The sequence below is a fragment of the Eptesicus fuscus genome, chromosome 22, assembly GCF_027574615.1.
Source record: "Eptesicus fuscus isolate TK198812 chromosome 22, DD_ASM_mEF_20220401, whole genome shotgun sequence".
Lineage (NCBI taxonomy): Eukaryota > Metazoa > Chordata > Mammalia > Chiroptera > Vespertilionidae > Eptesicus > Eptesicus fuscus.
Window position 1 is genome coordinate 35,806,154 of NC_072494.1, and position 18,032 is coordinate 35,824,185.

Genomic DNA, 18,032 nt, shown 5'->3' on the forward strand with positions numbered 1-18,032 from the left:
GCGCGGGAGGGGGTGCGCGGGACCCCATTGACACCTTTCCAAGCAGCGCGGAGGAGAGAAGGCGGGGCCGGAGGCCTGGGCGAACCAATGAGGGCGGCCCCGGTCACACAAAGCCGGCGAGCGGGCCAATGGGCGCGGGGGGCGTGGCCAGGGCCTCGGACTCGGGGCGTTTATAGCAAGTTGGAACGCGGTGCCTGGACGCGCGCTGCGAGGCGGCGGTGGGCTCCCGTGCGGGGTGCGGGACGTGTGCCCTAGTTCTACCCCCGCAGCCGACCCCTTCTCCGCCTTCTCTCAGCTCCTGCTCGTCATGGAGTCGCTGGCTCTCCCTCGGCGTCCCGGCCCGGCTCCTCCGGCGGCCGCCGCCCTGGCCGACGGGCTCAAGTCGCCCAAGCCTGTGATGAAGAAGCAGGCGGTGAAGCGGCACCACCACAAGCACAACCTGCGGCACCGCTACGAGTTCCTGGAGACCCTGGGCAAGGGCACCTACGGCAAAGTGAAGAAGGCGCGGGAGAGCTCGGGGCGCCTGGTGAGTGCGGCTCCCTCCGCGGCGGCGGGCGGCTCGGGCTGGGCCGGGGGCTGGAGCCTTGCTCCGGGGAGCGGCCCCCTTCATTCAGTCTTGACCGAGCTGAGATTGCGGGGACGGGGCGGCGGCGGCGGTGTTTATCGCAGATGTGTCTGCCCAGGGTTGTACGGACAGTGGTCGTGGACCTGAGAACCCCAACGACACCGGACAGCATGTGGTGATGGCCAGTTAGTGAGGCGGGCAGTTGGTGCAGGGTGCCTGCAAGTCTAAGAGCGTCCTTAGAGAGGAGAGGTCCCCCTAAAGAAGATGGAACTTGAGTTGGGTTTTGCTTGGAACAGACTTCCCATAGGGCGGAATGGGAAGGGGAAGGAGAAGGCACCTGATCCTAGCAGGGGGTTAGTACCAGTAAATGTGTGTGTGTGTGTGGATGAATGAGGGAGGCCTCCAGATCTCAACTCAGTTCTATGCGTCTGGCAGCCCAGCACACTACGGAGATCTGCACGGGGGTGGAGTGGGGGTGGGTTGGACACTTAAGTCCTTTCTAAATCTAAGAGTGAGTCCAAGTGTCCATATGACGAGTTTTTAAAAAATATATTTTTATTGATTTCAGAGAATGAGAGGGAGAGAGACATAGAAACATCAACAATTGATAGGCTGCCCTCCTATTCACCCCCTATTAGGGATCGAAACCAAAGCCCCGGCATGTGCCCTGACTAGGATCCAACTCTGACCTCCTGGTTCATAGGTCAACCCTCAACCACTAAGCAACACCGGCAACATGATGAGTTTTTTATTCTGAGAAATGTGAAACCAGGCTCTGGTGCAAGGTCCACTGTGCCCCAAGATTCCTTTGGGTCCAAGGCCTTTTCAGAAAGGTGTCCTGTTAATTTGGTGTGTGTGTGCGCGCGCGCACATATTGTAGTAATAGTAGTAGTAATCTGTGGGACCTTGAGCAATTAATTTATCTCCGTACTCTCAGTTTCCCCTTCTGCAAATACGGAGAAACCTCAGCCTCCCTCACAAGCTGCTGGGAGGACTGAATGAGAAGTAAGTGTGAATGTAAATTGTTCTGCCATGAAGAAACCACCGTGAGAACTGATGCTTACATCTGGAAAGGCCAACCCTGAAAGAGTGGCAAGCTTGCTGAAAAGTTGGGGAACAGTGGTTTTCAAGCTGGAGTTTAATATGCATAGGAGTCAACTGGGGTGCTTGTTTGAAATCCTTATTCTCTGGTCCCACACCCATAGGATTTTATTCTGAAGGTCTAGGATGGGACCAAATAATCTGTATTTTAACAAGCCTTTTAGGGCAGGTGCTCTAGGAATTGTTTTGCCAAATCCAATTGGGTGCTGGTTATGAGATGTGTGGAAGCACAGGGGTGTGTGTGTGTGTGTGTGTGTGTGTGTAGCCATGGTTTGCCCAATCGGCTATGGCTGCAGTTGCCACCCCAGATTGTTTGCTTTAGCAGCCAGTAGCTGGTTTGAAATTCAAGAAGTCATTTCATTGGTGAAGGAGAGTGGATGCTGGCAAAAGGGGATGGATTTATGGTCCCATCAATAGGACCGAGTATGTTTTTTCTGCTAATGCCTGGCTGGCATGGTCCCCTGTTGCCTGCTGCCAGGTTACAGCTATTGGGCAATCATGTACTTCCTGACTTTCCTTTTCTTTCTCTTTCTATAAAAGTGTGAGGGCCTGGTGAGGCTCCAGGCTTCGGACTCCTGGGCCCAGGCTTTGTCACGGGCTTAGCTGGAAGATAGCTGATTGTGGGGGGGGGGGGGTCAGACTGGGTTGGGGGGCCTGGAGGGCCCAAAAACTGGGAAACTGAGATTTAAGTTTAGAGATCCCATCAGGCTTTTGACCTAGGTCACTGCATATAGGAGAGAGAGGGAGGAAGGTGGGGAGGGAGGGAGCAATAGAGAGATCTTATTGATTCTGGAATGAGATAAACCAGCTTTCAGTTTTCAAATCTCAGTGTCTGGAGGCAGGGGTTCCAGCTCTTGTTACATCAGAACACTGACTCCAGAAGGTAGTGTTCTATACCCCCCCCCCCCCCGCCCCCGTGCCTTTTGTTGTATGCAGGGAGCTGAGATCTGTAGGAATGGGACCTGTTCCGAACCTCCCCGATCCATAGACCGTTCTGTGCTTCTGCTGGGCACTTGCTCAGGGTCTCTCTTCTCCTTGTGGAGCAGCTGCCTGCTGTGCTAATGGTTCCTCAGTTCTGGAGAGGAGTCCTCTTCCCCACCCCACCCCCTCATTCCTGCCTCTTCACTGTCCCCCCTGAAGAGAAACCAACCTCAGGATCTTCAATAGGAGAGAGGGACATGGGAGCCACCCAAAATGAACTGAGATTAATTGGCAGAGACTGACTTCAGAGGAAGACCTGCTGGGTGACTCCCATCCCTATTTTCTCTCCACTTTTACAGACCTTTTCCCATCCCCACCCTGCCTAGATGAGATTATCAGGGGCTTGATGGGACTGTCGGAGGGAGGGGCAGGTGGGCAGGACTAATGGCTACTCCAGGAGGGCATCAAAGGAAAAACAAATATTTGCTCTGTCTTCTAGTCTCCACGTACATTCCTGGTATCCCGATGACATTTCCTCCTGTGACCCTCCCAGCTCCCTCACTCCCTCTCCCCCCTAAAGAGAAACACACCCGCTGGTAGAGTTGACCAGAGCCTTTGGGATGATCTGCATGGAAGTCTTAACCTCCAAGGGCTTCCATGAGGAACATGAGGGGGGTCCAAATGGCTGGTGATCTGGGGCAGAGGTGCTTCTGTCTGATATATTAAATGCCTTGTTGGGATTTGAAAATGCCCGAGATGTTCCTATTCCTTCATTGACAGATGGGGCAACTGAGGCCCAGAGAGGAGATGATACTTGTTCTGTAGCTGGTTAGTAGCATGCCTGCAACACAGGCCCCTGACCTGACCACCCCAAGTCCTGGATCACCACTACTGAGTCTTGGTCTGGGAGTTGGCCTTCAGCTGGGCCCGGCCTGGCTCGGTGTGTTTTGTCATTCCAACAGTCTGCTCCAGTCCCCTTTCTCAGTGCTTCAGGCAGTGCTGAGGGTTGGAGGATCGCTGAGAACCGACTCCCACACACACACACTCTGCCTGTGAAGGATCCTGGTTCGGTGAACTACACTGCATTCCTGGTTTTTACCTTGTCAGGAAGGCTGCTTAACTCAGGCAGACTGATGGGTTCAAAATCCTGCCTCTATTGCTCACCAGCTCTCTGTACCTCAATTTCCTCGTCTGTACCTCAATTTCCTCGTCTGTAAAGTGGGGTCATAGTAACTCCTACTGCCTGGTATTCTCATAGGATTAAATAAGATCATACATGGTAAAGTGCTGAGCACAGTAGCTGATACAGTGTCATCCCAGCGAGGCTGCTTTGACTAGACCCTCCCCTCTCCGGGAGGCATCCATCCTGGGTCTCTCTGCCCTGAGCAAGACACTGGGCTGTGCTCAGCTTCTTTAAGCCTAACCACTTTGGTCTCTGCTTAGTTCAAAGTCCTAGTCTGTCCTTCAACCCCTACTCCAGAGAAGGGCTCCCACCTGGCCAGCTGCCCTCCCAGCGCCTCCTGCACCTGCCTGCTCAGCAGCAGGGAGGAGGCTCCGGCTGCAGGCGACTCTTGTCCTTGGGCTCTGGCCAAACCACACAAGAGAGCTGGGCAGGGAAGTGCCTTGCCCAGCAACCTGGCAGAGTGGGCAGGAGGGTGGCAAGGAGGGGTGGGCACAGTATGTGGTTTAGGGGAAGCAGCTCAGGCTCCCCTCATTCCTGGAGCCCATTCCTCTCCCTGGCTGGTTCTCTGGCAAGCTTGGTGGGATGGTGAGCCCCCACACTCTAGGCCCACCCCCACTCTGCCCAGCCCAGGCCAGCCCAGCTCAACCTCTCCTCCATTATCTAAGTGGGTCATCCTCCATCTCCTTCCCCACCTCCCAGATGGCAGCTGCTTCGCGAAAGGTCAGAGAGGAGCCAAGGACCTTGGCTCCAACTCCTGGCAATAGCTATGACCAGAGATGCCCAGTTTGTGCCCTCTTTCCTGGGACCTGGGACCAGCACCTTTAGGTCTTGTTTTTCTAAGACCTTCCTGCCATCCTCTCCTGAATCCAGATCATTCCTGATCTGAGTTGGGGGGTGGGTAGGGGCAGTGTTTAACCAATTGAACCCCAGCACCCATCTCTCCAGTGTTTGTGTAAGTGGGATGGGGGTGGCTGGTGGTAGTGTGCAGCTTGGCCTAAGGCAGGGTGTGGGGCATTCCCTTCTCCAGGGGCGGGAGGTAGGGAGCTGGAGGCAGGGTGGGGCATCTGCAAGGATCTTTTGTCTTTTGAGATGGCAGTTTCCCCAGGGAGCACCTCTCCCTCTTGGATCCTGACTCTGCCTTGATGTACCAGGGAACCTTCGAAGAATCGGTACACCTTTTCTGCAGTGTTTGCCATTTGCAACATGGGGTAGGCAATTAGCCCTGCAGGGCCACAGGAGCGAGAAAATCACTGAGCTGGTATCAGTAGGAGCTGTGCTCGGGCAGGTTAACAGAGATACAGCATAGGGCCTCCGAACAAGCTCTTTATAACAATCCTTGGCTAGCACCTTCCTGGCATAGTAGCAGGTGACCCATTTCTGAAGACGCTCAGCAGACAATGCTGGCGTTTGGAGGGGAGCTTAGAGATCCTGGTGTGCACATTTGTGAATGGCCCCTTTCTTTCTGGCCTTTGCTCAGACATTTCTCTCTGCCTGGCATGCCCCTGTTTGCCCCTCCCTAGCCTACCCTCCTTGGCTTGGCAAACCCCACTCCTCTGTCAAGATCTAAAACAGTTTTCTCCCCGCTCCTCCGGCAGAGGAAGCTCCTCCAGTGCTCCTGGAGCCCCTGGCAGGCAGGGGCCTCCGTTTTCACACTCATCACACTCCACTGGAGTTGATGTTCATTGCCAGTCCTACCGCTGGACTGAAGACCTTGGTAGAGGGACTGTCCAATTGTTGTCTAAATCCCCAACACCTAACATAGCACCAGGCACATAGTAGGTGTTCAGCAAGTGCTTGGAGAATAAATTACCTTTCATTTTTCAGGTGAGGACAATAAAACCAGCCAGACCAGTTGACCAGATGATTTAAGTGACTTGTCTTGAGTTGCAGAGTTCAGTAGTGGCAAATAAAGATGAGATACCTGAGCTCCTGACACCCACTCCACAGACGTAGTGTTCACGTGTCCATTAATATAATTGTTGTGTCTGGGTCCCCTGTTCCCTCTGAGTAGAGTGGCCGCATACTGTATTATCTAAACCTGGGTACTTTGGAGAGGAAGGGGTCCCGATCAGTGATATTGCTGGGATGAACCAGGGTTGTCCCTGGGCATGTGATCTCTCTGCCTCTGGGTGATCCATTCAGCTCCAGTCAGTATGTTTTTATTCTAGAGAGTGGTTGCTCAACTACCTTGCAGATGGAGAACAAAGGTCCCTCCAAATGAGTGCTTGTAACAGAGGTTGCCTCTCCACCCATGCCCAGGAAGAAAGGCAGAAAATCTTATCTGGCACTGGCCCCATCAGTCAGGGATCAGCCCAATGACCTCACCAATATATCTAGATGGCGATTTGTCTTCACCAGTAAACAATTGTTGAGTACTTTCGATTGCGGAGCTCTGTCTAGGCCTGAGCTTTGGCTACATCTAATCTGCTTTGCGAGGCTAGCCAGCAGGTAGCTAGGGGCCCTTCTCATGGGATAGGTTGAGGAGCAGTGGCCCAGCCTCACCAGGGCACTGACATCTTTCTCTTCTGGTTTGTCACCTGCTTAGGGACTGGTGGAGGCCTGCTGACATTACTTGTTTCTTTCCTGGGAAGTGCCAGCCACAGGGTGCTCTCCTAGGACCTAATGTAGATGATTGGGGTCCTTGCCCTCCCCCCTGAGGCCAGAGCATAAGCTAACAGGAGGATGGAACTGCCCATGGAGGTTAACAATTCTGGTTTAGAGCCATAGGCTTCCAAATTTGAGAGAAATGCATCTCAAGGTTTGACTTGTACCCTCTATCTATCCATCAGAGTGCAGTTTCTAGCACAGCTCAGACCCCTTTATTCGGAGGAGGGGGGCCCTCCTTTCTTTTAGGTCTTGTCTTTTTGAGAGCTCTGCCTCCTAAGCCTAGGATGGTTTCTCTCATTGTTGTGTTTGTTTGTGTGTACACAATTATACATCCAAGGTGTGCTTAGCCTTTTCATATGTGTGCATCTTAGGCCCTCAAATAGTTCTGTCTCATTATCAAGTTATGTGATTCATGTCTGATTTTTTACTATCTGCTAATAGGTTTTTATGGCCCTTTATCTGAAGAGTACACAGTACTTTATCCATTGTCCGATTATTAAAATGCAGACATTTAGAGAGGAAAGAACTAGTCCATAAAATCATATCTTCAGGGAGAGGAGAGGGGTCTGGGGAGAGACGTGTGCAGAAGCCGCGCTCCAGGCTGAAACCTCAGAGCTGATGGAGGATTCCAGCCCCTTTGTCCCCATCCCCACCCCCTGTCCAGTTCTAAATCAGGGATTTTGCAGCACAGCTCGCGGGGGTGGTTTGGAGCAGAAGGGGCGGGGGCGTGCAGCGAGCACCTGCAGCTGCAGCGTGGGCCTCAGCAGCATCTTGGCGGGAGGCTCCATGGTGACAGTCCCTCCCGCTGCCATTGTCCTCCCTGCCCTGCTCAGGGACGCAGAGAGCTCCCGGGGAGGAGGGCACGGGGAGGAGGGCACGCCGATGGCCCGTTGCCGGGGTGACGGCCCTGGGCACTGTCAGCAGCTCCTCTTACGGGATTACGCGGGGCTGTTCCGCATTCTTGTCGCTGTCCCTGTGAGCAGGAAGCCATTGTCTGCCTCCGGAGCCGGTGAAAGGGGGGATTAGAGGCCCCTCCCGTCCAGAAGTGGTTTCCTTTTCTCTGTCTCCTTTTGAAACTCTCCTGGGAAACTGAATGAGGAGCTGTTTACCTCCGTCTGTGCCTTGGGGTTTCTCCTAACTTGCCTGTCTCCCGTGAAGGGGAAGTCTTGTATTTACCATTTGTGTCCCTGCACCAGCCTTGACAGGAAGTGACCAGCCCTGTGACACCCCGCCCCTGCCCAGCACCCAGTGCCAGCATCTGCGGCCTTGGCATTTGCGTGGCTCATCTCACAGCCAAAGCAGGAAAGCACCACACATGTCCGTTCAGCCTGTTTGTTTCACTGAAAAGAAAGCTGAGGCTCTGAGAAGGGGTGGGACTGCCCATGGGGACAGTGACAGAGCCTGGAGGAGGACCCCGGTTCTCTGGCTCCCCAGGCCGAGTCTTCACACACACACACACACACACACACACACTCTCACTCTCTCACACACTCACACACACATCACACACACACACACACACACACACACTCACACACACACACACACACATACACACTCACACACTCCACAGTTGTGATTCTCCCCTTTCTGTCACCTTGGCCCTGCGTGGGATGGAGAGAGAGGGGGACGGAGACCCCTCCGTCTCCAGAGCTTTGCCGCAAGGGCACCTGGCAGCTCTTTCTTCATTCTCCCTCGCCTCCCTCACCCTTGCTGACCTGCCAGGAAAACCAGCTGGAGCCTTCGTCCTTTTCTGGGATGTTCACCTTTACAGACAAGAGCGCAAAGTGCAGAGGACCCGGTTGCTGGGAGAGGGACATTCCTTCTCTGGACTGAAGAGACCTGTGTGGGGTTTTTTGTTTTCATAATTTTTTTTTTGTGGTAAAATATGTATAACATAAAATTTACCATTTTAAGCATTTAAGTGTACAATTCAGTGGCTTTCAGTACAGTTACAATGTTGTGCAACCGTCACCACTGTGCATTCCTCACATTGTTTCATCACTCCAGACAGAAGCTCTCTGTACCCATTAGACAGGCACTGCTCATCCCGCCACCAGTCCCTTCGCCTGGTAACCCCTGTGCTACTTTCTGTCCTGTGCATTTTCCTCCCCTGGTCACCTCATCTAAAGAGACTGGCGCAGCATTTGGCCTGTGTGTCTGGCTTACTTCACTTTAATATAATGTTGTCCAGGTTCATCACGTCGGTGCCAGTCAGTGACAGTATGACTTTGAGCGGGTCACTTGACCTCTCTGGGTACCAGCTTCCTTGCCTGTAAATGGGGATGAAGATACTTTCTGTGCCTACCTCCCAGGGCTGTTGGGAGGGGCAGGTAATTGACTAGCACAACAAATGGTTATGCAGTGCCTACTGTGTGCCCGGCACTATGCTTGGCATCAGGGACCCAGTGGTGAGCAGATCCTCGTCCTCCTGGTGTAGTAGGGCAAATTTGCTGTGTAAATCCTAAAGCATCAGCCTTCCCAGTGGTTGTTCCCTTCCTTGTTCATCGTCGGTCCTTACTCCTTCCTGCGGCATGGGCCACACCGAGAGAAGGTGCTCTCCAGCCTCTCCGCCATCTTCCCTGGTGGAGGTCGGAGTGGCATCCCCCTGGGTGCGTCCTGTGGCCTTGGCAGCAGCAGCAGGCGGACCACAGTCAGGACTTGGAGAGGGTCCTCCGGGACACTGTGAGCTGCCAGACCTTCCTCTTCATTCTCCAACATTCTCTGTTCCCAGGTGGCCATCAAGTCGATCCGGAAAGACAAAATCAAAGATGAGCAAGACCTGATGCACATTCGGCGAGAGATTGAGATCATGTCGTCACTCAACCACCCCCACATCGTTGCCATCCACGAAGGTACAGAGGTTTGAACCTGGAGTGTGTGTGTGTGTGTGTGTGTGTGTGTGTGTGTGTGTGTGTGTGTAGGAGCAGTCAGAACAGATGATACAAAAAAAGAAAAGAAACACAGGCTTTAGAGTTGGACAAAAGCTGGATTTGAAATTCAGCGGTGTGGCTTGGGCAACTATTCAATTTAGTTTCTGGGTGGGCCTCAGTTCCTCATTTGTAAAACGGGATAATCCCATCTACGTCACAGGGTAGTTGCAAAGGCCGAATAAAATGTCACTGTGTGCTCAGCTCATGGGAGGAACTCCGTGTATTGTAGGCTTTTCGTGGTTATTGTTAGGGTTTCTGTACTTGAACGCTACCTCCCCAACCCAGTGAGAGCTTCCGCGATACGGGGGAGGCTGAAACATGGAGGCCTGCACCTGCCTCGGGTGCATGGGTGCTCAGAGCCAGCCTCCTAGGGCCTGCCTTGTCCTCGGAGTCATTCCCACCAGGGGCCTGGCTCCCTCCTCTCCTTATCATCTTTCCCAGCCTCCTGTTGCTCTGACAACAGTGGTGGCTTTCCACTCCAGCTGCCCTGTTCCCTGTGACCCAGACAACAAAGTAAGCAAGGGGCGGGGAGGGGGGGGCGGCAAGGGAAAGAGGGGGAACACCTTCCCACACACATCTGTCTGCTTCCAGCCTTTACATAATATCAGTTAGATGGGACCAAGGGATAGCAGCAGAGGGAGGGAGACTATGGCCCTCTATCTGAATATTCCTGGTGGGAAATGTGAGAGAAGTCTTCTCTCTTGGGTTATGTCATAGGAAGACGAAGGGCAGAGCCGCTCACAAGGCCCTGTGGCCTGAGCCTGTCCCACAGGAGCCCAGGCAAGTAGCTGAGAAAGCCCATTGTATCTCTGTGTATTCCCCTAGGGAAGAGTGGGCATGGCGGAGTATTGGTTAAGCCCGGCTGAGCTTGGTGATCAGTGTGTGTGTGTGTGTGTGTGTGTGTGTGTGTACACATATGGGTGCATGTCCCACACCCATATCCCCAGCCAGGTCTGGGCACTGAGCTTTGAAGCTCAGGATGTGGCTTCCCCTTCACCTTCCAGTTCTGCAGATGTAGGGCCATCATAGTTACTGTGTATGCGGCAGGGCTCTCCCGATCCATCCCCATCCTGCCACAGCCTTCAGGAGGTATGGACTGGGGGGTGGGGGGACTGACCTAGCTGCTGTCCAGAATGTGCTGGCTCTTGACCCCCAATTTCATGGCACAGAGGCTGCAGAGATATGGAGAAGCACAGGGGGAGAGGCTCAGCTAGACACTCCCCAGGAGGCTGGGCCACCACCCATCAGGGCCACTCAGTCATGTTCCCCTGGGAAAAAGCTCAGTCCTCCCGGCCATGTATCCAAGTGCCTGGGAGCTGGGGCTCCTCCTGGGAGAAGCCACCTCCCTCAGCTCCCTCTCACCTGCTAGACAGCAGCAGCCCGGGGCTGGCCCAGCAAGCCCAACTCCTAGGACCTGTTTGACACAAAGATGCAATGTCAGGGCCATGCGTGTTCTGACACAATCCAGCTGAAGGGCCAGTTTGGTGACCTAGTCGTTCCCTACCTTTCCAGGGGGCTCGAGCCAGGACAAGGCCCCTCCTATACGTGTTGATGAGCCAGATGGGGCAGGCTGCCTGCCAGGAGCCCAGCCAGTCAATTAGTTACCGAATATACTGTTTGCTTCTGTGGACAAGGCCCTGGAAGTACTCTGGGTGGGAAGTCAAAGGTGCTAGGGGAGGTGAATACTCAGCTCTCCAGTGTACTTTATAGTGTACAAACCACTTACATAGACTTCTGTTCCTTTTCTGATCCTCAAGGCAGGCATTGTGTGGGCATTATTATACATATTACATACAGGAGAATGCTGCTAATACATCTAACAGTAGGTGGCATGTATTGAGGGCTTGTTTATGTCAGCCCCTCCGCCAGCTTGCTCAGCCAGCCCCCGGCTGTCACCGGCTTTTATCTAGTTCTCACCGCAGCCCTCAGAGGTTGCCATTATCATCCCCCTCTTCAAATGAGGAAACTGAGGCACGCCGGTTGAATAACTTGCCAAGGTCAGCTAGGATTCCAACCCCAAACCGACATTCTTACTGCTGGGTCTAGAAGAGATTTGCCCTACGTCCCAAAGCAAAAAGCATCGAATTCTGAATCCGACAGCCTTTCCATTCTCATCCAGTGATGGCTCTGCCCTTTGGGAACTTGCAAGGTGGTTTCAAGAACCCACAAAAGCCAGAACTTCCAGAGAGGGCGGGGGAGCCAGTTTGCTTGGCCTTAACTAGTTGCTACTGGGAGATGTGGAGAGCTTCAGAGGCCCTTCTCCTGCCCTTACTTGCCACCCTCCTGCCCCATCACAGACATCCCTAGAGGAAGGTCCTGGAGGGAGGTGTCTGGTCCAGGGCCAGGGACAGGCCAGTGGCCCCCAGGGGGAGCAGTGTGGTCAGGAGGGTCCTGATGTCCCATCTTGTTCTGCCCAGTGTTCGAGAACAGCAGCAAGATTGTGATCGTCATGGAGTACGCCAGCCGGGGCGACCTGTATGACTACATCAGTGAGCGGCAGCGGCTCAGCGAGCACGAGGCCCGTCACTTCTTCCGGCAGATCGTCTCCGCCGTGCACTATTGCCACCAGGTGGGCCCCTACCCGCCCAGCCCTGCTCCGAGGGGTGGTCCCTGGGCTCCGCGGCTGGTTTGGGCCAGAGAGATTCCAGATTTCTCCAGGATCACACAGGGAGATGAGCAGAGGCAAGACTCGATTCTGGGCTCTCGGCCTAGGCCCTAGGGGATGCTAGGCTTTGAGTCCCTTGGCCAGGGCTGGAAGGGCCTGTGATTACCATGGGTATTCCCAGCCTACTTGTGCCCCCGCCCCTGCCCCCTCCGCCTTGTGTTTGCCTCACTTTCCAGACTAGGCCCTCATGCACTGCCCTCCCTGCTGACCCCCCCTGAACCTCCTCCTCCCTCTTTCAGAATGGGGTTGTGCACCGGGATCTCAAGCTGGAGAACATCCTCCTCGATGCCAATGGCAATATCAAGGTGAGCCCACTTCTTGTTTCCAGCAGCTCCCACTCCTCCCCAGCCTTTCCGCAGCCTTTCGCCAAGTATCTCTAAGCCCTTAGGGCAGGGGTCCTCAAACTTTGTAAACAGGGGGCCAGTTCACTGTCCCTCAGACCGTTGGAGGGCCGGACTATAGTTTTAAAAAAAAACTATGAACAAATTCCTATGCACACTGCACATATCTTATTTTGAAGTAAAAAAACAAAACGGCAAAAACACCCGCATGTGGCCCGCGGGCCGTAGTTTGAGGACGCCTGCCTTAGGGGGTTGCAGGAGGAGTCGAACAAGCTCCGACTTACATGTTGGTTCCCACTTCGTTTTATGGATGGAAAACCGAGGCCTCAAAATAAGGGGTGACTTGCACAAGGTTCTCTGGCTAACGAGAGGCTGAGCATGGGCTAGAACCAAGGTCTTCTGACTCCACAACCAGTGCTCTCGACATCACAAGACTGACAGGAGTCTAGGTCTAGGGACAGTTTTTGCTCACTTGGGACTGGCAGGGAGCAGACCATAGTTCTCCCTGCCTGTGTGCATGCGTGCACACATGCGTGCACACATGCGCACACACATGCACACGTTCATCTGCTGCAGTTAGGTAACCCTTTGGCACTTTTCCCCAAAGGCCAGGCCTTCCGGCGCCAGCTTCCTGCAGCTTCTGGTTCCCTGAGCCTAAGCAGTTTCATTTAGGAGTGAGAAGGGCACACTGATGAGATAAACTCAGATCACAGCGCTGGAAGGGGGAGATGCCAGGCCGGCCCCTGCATGTACCTGGGAGGGCACTGACTCTGCACTCAGGCTTCCTCAGAATCTTCTTGAACTCAGGACATAGTCCCTTCTCCAGTGGCTCATGACCTGTGCTTTGGGGTGCCCTGGCGCTGACTTCATTCCCCCATCGCAGCCAATTCCCGGAGCAGGTGGAGCTTGCTTTGATGTATGGGATGGGGGAGGGGAGCAGAGCCAATAAACCCTGGACTGGCACGAACTCTCCATCTGCACCAATCACCTGCCTCATGATGGGCTTTAACTGGAAACTGCTTGATAAGAGGCCAATAAAACCATAAACGAAGGAGCCAGGGTTTCATAAACAGGCCCTCTCCACCCTGGACACACATGGCCCTCTGCTGGGGGTGAAGAGGTCAGGAGCAGAGGGCACTGGCCTCAGCCTCTGTCTGAGAGGATGGTTGGGGAAGGTCTCTCTGGAGAACAAGAGGTGGACTTGGGGCCTCTCAAAGCCTCGGTATCCGATGGCTCAGGGAGTCCTGTGAAAAGATCCCCTCTCCTGGGCTATAACTCCGACCGTGATCTTGGTTCTGCCCTCACCTTTGCTTCTCAGCCATACTGGGCTGACCCCATGATCCTGCCCGGGTGTGGACAGAAACAAACCCTTGGCTGGGAAGAGCAGCCCAGCCTCGCATGCTTACTCAGAGCTGGGGTGGCATGCTGCTGAGGGTCGTGACACTGGCATGAGATGTTGAGTCTCCTCCTCCATCTGGTCAGCCTTCCCATTGAGTCCCATTCATGGGCCACACCTGTGCTCGGAGCTGCAGGAGGGATGGAGACAGAGGAGGTCAGCACGGGGAGCATTGATGTGGCAATATGAGGAGACAGAACTGCTAGGCAGTGGCTACAGCAAGCCATTGGAAACTGTAGGCCTTCGGGGGAGAAGATCTGAGGGCAGTGGAGGGCTTCCCAGGGGAGGTGGGCTTGCTGGATCCGGAGGATGCCAATGCCTGGGGTGGAGTACAGCCTGAGCAGAGGAGCCTGGGAACAGTGAGGACCCTGGGACCTCCCACACCTCTCCCGGAGTGCTCATTGACACACCTTCCGCAGCTCTTTCTTCCAGGGCCTGAGCTGGGTTGACAGTGCCCAGTGTGGGGTGGGAGTCATGGGCAGCCTTTCCTCCTGCTGGGGCCTGGGTTTCCCCAGGCTCTGGGAGGGGCAGGCTGAAAGCGGCAGACCATCCCAGGCCTTGGCGTGACCCTGCGTGTCTGTCCCACCCTGCAGATTGCTGACTTTGGCCTCTCCAACCTCTACCACCAAGGCAAGTTCCTGCAGACATTCTGCGGGAGCCCCCTCTACGCCTCGCCCGAGATCGTCAACGGGAAGCCCTACACGGGCCCCGAGGTGGGTGCCCGCCCTCCACCACCAGCCTCCTCGGGCATTTCCTGTGTGACTTTAGCTCCTCAGAGCATAAAATTCAACACTGTTTGTTCACCCCCACTCCCCCAAAGTAGTGACTTGCCAGGTCTCTAGCCAGCAGTGGCCAAACTGGAACAAGAACTTAAATCTCTTCACCCTCAGTCTGGTTCTGTGCTGCTCACCTTCCTGGTTCCCATCACCTTTCCCAGCGCCCAGCCTGCCACCCCTTCCTGTCCCCGAAGATGGCCTCTGTGTTTGTGGCTGCCCCTGCCAAGGAGAGGTGATTGACAGCACCTCTCCCCTGAGCCTCAGTCCCTCCTGCAGCGTCACTCCTTTGCCCCCAGACACTAGAGGGAGGTGACCCTCCGATGCACTGGCCTCTCTCTCTGGTGTACAAGGGAGGCTGAAGGCCCTCCAGCATCCTTGCTGATCTCCGCTCTCCTCCCCTCTCAGGTGGACAGCTGGTCCCTGGGTGTTCTACTGTACATCCTGGTGCATGGCACCATGCCCTTTGACGGGCAAGACCATAAGACACTGGTGAAACAGATCAGCAACGGGGCCTACCGGGAGCCACCTAAACCCTCAGGTGAGTGGGAGGTATGGGTGTTCGCATCCAGGCCCTGGTGTCCTGAGCTAATTCCTGGGGCGGGAGTTAGTGGCAGCAGAGTGAGGAGGACACCCCATGCAGATGAGAGGACCCTCCACCACCTCCTGCTGTTATCTCTCTGCCTCCGGTGTCTGCGACCTGGAAAAGGAGGGATATCTCTCCCTTCCCTTATGGACATGCTCTTGGGGAATGCTTCCTAAGGTCTAACTTAGATCCCTTTTGCTTTAGTTGTCTCACTTTCCACTGCTTTTGCCCTCATCCTTTGAGATCTTTTTGTCCCTTCTGCCTACATTGTAAGCACCTTGGTTTACCCTTCAGCACAGTCCACACCCTCGGAGGGTTGCATCTCTGGGGAGAACGAGGATGCACACTCACATACAACAAGGCTAATGAAGGGGCCCGAGCCCTGAGGGGCGTGGCATGAGAGAGGAAACTGGCAGAGTCCATCCAGGAGAGCCAGAGGCTGGGCGGTGGCCGGGCTGGGGCGTGTGCGGAGCCCTCGGTGGGAGTCAACGTAACTTACCACGGAGTGAGTGGTATCTTAGCGCAGGTGGGGGGAAGCCAGGGAGAGGGGCGGTGGGTGCCCGTTCTCATGGCTGCCAATCTGAAGCCCCTTGTCTTTGTCTTCCAGACGCCTGTGGCCTGATCCGGTGGCTGTTAATGGTGAACCCCACCCGCCGGGCCACCCTGGAGGATGTAACCAGTCACTGGTGGGTCAACTGGGGCTATGCCACCCGTGTGGGGCAGCAGGAGGCTCCGCACGAGGGAGGGCACCCTGGCAGTGACTCTGGCCGGGCCTCCATGGCCGACTGGCTCCGGCGCTCCTCCCGGCCCCTCCTGGAGAACGGGGCCAAGGTGTGCAGCTTCTTCAAGCAGCACGCGCCTGGAGGGGGCAGCGTGGCCCCCGGCCTGGAGCGCCAGCATTCACTCAAGAAGTCCCGCAAAGAGAACGCCATGGCCCAGTCTCTCCAGGGGGACCCGGCTGATGACACTGCCCCTCGCCCCAGCAAGGACAACCTCAAACTACCAAAGGGCATTCTCAAGAAGAAGGTCGCTGCCTCCTCGGATTGGGCGGGGGAGGACTCTGAGCTCAGCCCGGCCCCCGCAGGCCCAGAGCAGGCTGCCCCCCTGCTCCCCAAGAAGGGCATCCTCAAGAAGTCTCGGCAGCGGGAATCCGGGTACTACTCCTCTCCTGAACCCAGCGATTCTGGGGAGCTCTTGGACGCGGGGGACGTGTTTATGAGCGGGGACTCCGTGGAGCAGAAGCCGCCCCAGGCCTCGGGGCTGCTCCACCATCGCAAGGGCATCCTCAAACACAACGGCAAGTTCTCCCACACGGCCCTGCAGCTCACAACGCCCGCCACCTTCTGCTCCTTGAACGAACTGGCCTCACCCCGCCCTCCGTCCAGGGCCAGCCGCCCCTCGGGAGCTGTGAGTGAGGACAGCATCCTGTCCTCCGAGTCCTTTGACCAGCTGGACCTGCCTGAACGGTTCCCCCAGCCTCTGCTGCGGGGCTGTGTGTCTGTGGACAACCTCACGGGGCTGGAGGAGCCCCCCTCAGAGGGCCCAGGAAGCAGGGGCCTGAGGCGCTGGAGGCAAGACCCCCTGGGGGAAAGCAGCTTTTCCCTGATGGACTGCCAGGAGGTGACGGAGGCCTACCGACAGGCCCTGGGCATCTGCTCAAAGCTCAGCTGAGGGCGGGGCGGGCATCGCCCCAGCGGATAGGCTCTGAGATGCACCTGGCAACACCCTGAGGGGAGACGCCTTCTCCCCTGCCTCCTAGGACCAGCATCCCAGCCCAGAAGGCTGAGATGGTTGGCAGTTTAGTCCTGGGGAGGAACGGATCTGGGCAAAATGGGCACGTGAAAGGCATTGAGGGTTCAATGTCCTCAGCCCTGTGGCACCAAGAAGATAGTGGAAGGGAAAAGGGTAGAGAAGTAGAGGGAAGGCCTGTGGCCAAGTCCAGGTTCTCCATCTCGTGTACGCAGCCCCATGGAAAGAGCACTCTTTTCAGCAGCCATGTCCTTAATTGCTGTGCACGGTGCCTGCACCACGGTAGGGATGGAAACTCTCCACATCCCCACCCCATCCCCACCCGGCACTAAAACTGGAATATGGAAACTGCTCATGTGCCTGGGACGTCCTCGGACAGTCTCCTGTGTGTGCCCGTCCTAATTTCTCCAGCAGTAAGAGAGCACACAACCTGTTTCCTCAAAGGCTCTCGCCCCTTTCCTGTTCTCCAAGCCTGGCCCAGGCCTCCTGGCGTCGCTGCTATGAATCTAAAAGACTTGAAAAGGCTCAGGCTGCTACCGGACTTCATCTCAAGGGGCCCAGCTGCCTCAGGACCCCACCTTGAAAACCTCAAAGGCTCTGTAACCTTCTCCGGCCTCTAAGCTGCTCCGGCTCCTGAGAATGGATGTGCCTATTTCTCTGGGTTTTCCGGACCCCAGAATGTCCTATTTATGTTTTCAAGCTCTGTGTTCTTAAAAAAGTGAATGTTGCTGTTTTCTATACTGTGAATACTGTGTTCTGGAAAGTCCGCTATACGTGTAACTTTTGTGTACAGAGAAATATTTTTGCAGTGATTCCCTACTGATCATGGGAAGCGGGGGGGCCCTTTTATAAATCCGCGTGTTCCGTTGCACTGGCCAGAGGAGGTCTCTGGCTCCCTCATCCACGCCCTGATTCCGTCTACCTGATGGTCCCTCTTCCCTTCTCTGTGGCCAGGAAAAGAACCACTCCATTAAAAACCAGAATGGCGATTGAAAACAGCCTCTGTTGTTCTGTGTGAGGAGGTGGGGGCGCAGATCTTTGAGCCTTAACACACTCCTGCTGAGAAATAGAGAAGCTACTTAATAAAAACAAGCCAACAACAATCACCCAGCTGTAGCCCCCAAAAGCTCCTTGAGGTACCCGCATTCCCAGTTCTGCCCTGTTAAACGCAAGTGGGGGAGCCCTGGGCTGAAGGTCCCCCCCCAGGTGCTC

At 55.3% G+C, this 18,032-nt stretch overlaps 1 protein-coding gene across 1 annotated transcript; it reads left to right on the forward strand.

The window, feature by feature from the left end:
- Window positions 1-307: 307 nt before the first annotated feature.
- Window positions 308-17,804, forward strand: NUAK2 (NUAK family kinase 2). Its single transcript, XM_008154202.3, has 7 exons — window positions 308-526; window positions 9,112-9,232; window positions 11,728-11,879; window positions 12,215-12,280; window positions 14,306-14,425; window positions 14,894-15,026; window positions 15,679-17,804. The coding sequence occupies exons 1-7, from the start codon at window positions 308-310 to the stop codon at window positions 16,740-16,742; spliced, it is 1,875 nt and encodes a 624-aa protein (XP_008152424.2). The 3' UTR covers window positions 16,743-17,804.
- The last annotated feature ends 228 nt before the right edge of the window (window positions 17,805-18,032 follow it).